This window comes from Triticum aestivum, chromosome 6B (genome assembly GCF_018294505.1).
Source record: "Triticum aestivum cultivar Chinese Spring chromosome 6B, IWGSC CS RefSeq v2.1, whole genome shotgun sequence".
NCBI lineage: Eukaryota > Viridiplantae > Streptophyta > Magnoliopsida > Poales > Poaceae > Triticum > Triticum aestivum.
The window spans coordinates 20968760-20972447 of NC_057810.1; the positions used below are offsets into that span (position 1 = coordinate 20968760).

At 50.0% G+C, this 3688-nt stretch overlaps 1 protein-coding gene across 1 annotated transcript; it reads left to right on the forward strand.

The window, feature by feature from the left end:
• The first annotated feature begins 1532 nt into the window (after positions 1-1532).
• Positions 1533-3168, forward strand: LOC123133190 (L-lactate dehydrogenase A-like). The gene is made up of 2 exons (XM_044552722.1): positions 1533-2159; positions 2722-3168. Exons 1-2 carry the CDS (start codon positions 1533-1535, stop codon positions 3166-3168), a joined length of 1074 nt encoding a protein of 357 aa, XP_044408657.1.
• The last annotated feature ends 520 nt before the right edge of the window (positions 3169-3688 follow it).

A 3688-nucleotide genomic window follows, 5' to 3' on the forward strand; every position in this document is an offset into this window, starting at 1 on the left:
CTTAGCCGTGTGCGGTGCCCCCTTCCACCATATTCCACCTCGGTCATATCGTCGCGGAGTTTAGGCGAAGCCCTGCGCCGGTAGAACATCATCATCGTCACCACGCCGTCGTGCTGACGGAACTCATCTCCGGAGCTCGGCTGGATCGGAGGCCGGAGATCGTCATCGAGCTGAACGTGTGCTGAACTCGGAGGCTCCGTACGTTCGGTACTTGGATCGGTCGGATCGTGAAGACGTACGACTACATCAGCCGCGTTGTGCTAACGCTTCCGCTTACGGTCTACGAGGGTACGTGGACGAACACTCTCCCCTCTCGTTGCTATGCCATCACCATGATCTTGCGTGTGCGTAGGAAATTTTTTGGAATTACTATGTTCCCCAACACTAGGTGCCGAGGTTGCAGCGGCGGCCGCGATGTGGCTTTGAGTATCAGGTCAAGGATGGTTGTCTCCTTCTGCTCCTTCTTGGGTGCCAGGGACGACAAGACCCATCAGGGTGCATCATTCTACCGAGCATTGCTTTCCCTTTGTTCCACCATGGAGCGGAGCTTATCTGCAGAGCTCCTACGGCATCTTCAGCGCAACAATTGTTTGTTGAGATGGACAAGATGGAGGATTTCTTGAGGACAGTGTAATCAAAAATGATAAGTATCGGACGTCAGGTACGAGGACATGGCAACTCCAAACGTTTTTGATGAAAAGTCTAGTGACGGGAGGATGACATAAGTTAGTTGGTAAGCATGGCAATTTTTTGTCAAAAAATAAGCTGAAGCACAAAAATTGCCATGCTTAACAAATAAAGTTGTCATCCTTGCATTATTAAACTTACCGTCAAAAACGCTAGGAGTTGCCATGCGCTCGTACCTAACATCGGTACTTATATATAATTTTGTGTTTGTTTAGAAACTTTTTTGTAATGTTGGTTTTCGGAAGGAAAAGATGAGTTGTTCACAAACAGCAAAGCAATTTCCGTTTCGCGGGATTTATAAATACGGGTGTGCTACGCGTCGGCTGGCTGATCTTTTAAAAGATCGTCCGGGTCGCGAGCCCTTACATCTTGCGCATCGAGCGGCCCGATCGCGCCTCCATCATTACAACACAGGTCTTGGTGCAGAATATTTTGCAATAGTGGTTTTGTTTGAAAAAAATGCAAATGAACTTTTGTTCCATTTTTTTTTGCAGCTGACGTTTTGTTGCAGAAATTTTCTACAGTAAAGGTTACATTGCAAAACATATATCCTTTGTAGATCATTGCAACACCGTATATATTTCAGAAACATAGCCCCTGTTGCAGAAGCGCGATGGACTAAGGACAGCATGCCGGACCTCACTAGGACACGTGTCATGCAGTGAAGGTGGGTACACGACCGCTGCGATCCGCCGGGTGATGGTAAGTGTTTTCCTTATAAATATTCAGATTTTGAACTTCCCCTGCCCCAATCGACCACCAAGGAGTTCATCATCCAATTCCAGTCCCCCACTAGAGCAGACAAGGCGACTAGCATTCCTTCCGGTCCTTTCCACTCCTCGAACATGCACAAGATCTCGTTGCTATCGGAGCTGGGCTTCAACGCCGGCGGAGCATCGTCGGATTTCTTCCGCCCCGTGGCCGACAGCTTACCGCTCACACCCATCTCCTCCGGCAGTCCGCACCACCGCCTCACCAAGGTCTCCGTCATCGGCGCCGGCAAGGTGGGCATGGCCATCGCGCAGACCATCCTCACCCAGAACCTCGCCGACGAGATCGCGCTCGTCAGCGCCCACCCCAACAAGCTCCGCGGCGAGGCGCTGGACCTGCCGCACGCCGCCGCCTTCCTCCCCCGCGTCCACATTGTCTATGGCACCGATGCCGCGGTGACCAAGAACTCGGACCTCGTGGTCATCACCGCGGGGGCCAGGCAGACGCCGGAGGAGACCAGGCTGAACCTGCTGGAGAGGAACGTTGCGCTATGCCGGAACATCGTGCCGCCCGTGGCGGAGCACTCCCCGGACGCACTGCTGCTCGTGGTGTCCAATCCCGTTGACGTGCTCACCTATGTCGCATGGAAGCTCTCCGGGTTCCCGGCCAGCCGCGTCGTCGGGTCCGGCACCAACCTCGACGCCTCTAGGTTCAGATTCCTCATCGCCGAGCACCTGGACGTCAACGCACAAGATGTGCAGGTAAATAGTACTGTTATCTACGTCGTTTGTTTGGTGGAAATGATCACCAACTAATCGGACGTGGATTTTTAGAGCATCTGGCCCCCTGCCCTGCTATCCTAGCCCTCAAATATCACATTAACATCCGTGCGACACAACTACTTTCTATATGAAAATTTCTGTTTTTTGTTTAACTCATATAAAACATGTCTTTAAGTTCAAACCTATGCTGCGTGGCAAGACTTTCTAACTAGAATCTAGGATAAATCTTTCAGTGTTTTTTGTCCAACATAAATACTAAAAATATGATTTTTTTAATCAAACAAAACGTATTTTGTATATTTATGTTTGACAAAAAAATCTGAAAGATTTATCCTAAATTCTACTTAGAAAGCTTTACCACGCTGCATATGTTTGAACCTGAAGATATGTTCTATGTGGGAGAAACAAAAAAGAGAAATGTACTTGCACGAATCGCGATGCAAAAAATGAATCGCTAGATAGAGAGGGCCTGGGTACAGGTGCTCTATTATATATTTCCCACCAACTAACCAAGCAAAATCAAATGGCCATTTCTTTTCAGGCGTACATGATTGGTGAGCACGGCGACAGCTCGGTGGCGGTCTGGTCGAGCATCAGCGTGGGCGGGATGCCGGCATTCAAGTGGCTGCGAAACAGCCATCGTTCCTTCGACGAGGCGGCGCTGGACGGCATCCGGCATGCCATGGTGGGCGGTGCCTACGAGGTGATCGGCCTCAAGGGGTACACCTCCTGGGCCATCGGCTACTCCGTAGCAAGCCTCGCTGCCTCCCTCCTCCGCGATCAACACAGCGTGCACCCGGTCTCTGTCCTTGCCGCAGGCTTCCACGACATCTCCGAAGACCATGAGGTGTTCCTAAGCCTGCCCGCGCTCCTCTGCCGCCGCGGCGTCCTCGGGGTAGCCGAGATGGACCTCACCGAGGATGAGGCCGCCCAGCTCCGGAGCTCCGCCAAGACGCTCTGGGAGAAATGCCAGCTCCTCGACCTCTGACTCAGGAACCTTATCATCGACATAATGTAATATCACAGCATTTCCAAGGGCTCTGTTTATCCATAATGTAACCCCTCTTAATTCGGTGAAATAATAAGATACGATTTGTGACAGCATTGCTATATCCGGTTCGATCTCTGTTTGAGATTTCTTGACCCTTGTTGACCAAAATTTTGGCAAGAATTGTAAAGAAAATGTGAGGAGAGTCGACAGGTTATTGTGGTGCAGACGATCAAAGCTTTGGCAATCAACCAAGTATGAGTCGAAATATCACAGGTTGTCAAAATATCTAACATGGAAATTTCAGTGGCCCCTCGGGAAATATAGATGAGGTAGTAAACACAACCGCGACACAGATCCCAAGCAATGTTCAAATGTTGTGTTGTCTCTAAAATCATTTCGCGTGGTCTAGGTGTGGCAAATAAGACCGAACTTATAAAGTCGTACCTACCCACTGCCCCCAAACCGTATAAGGGCGGTATGGTCAATTGACAATAAGTTATACCCACCAACATATGTG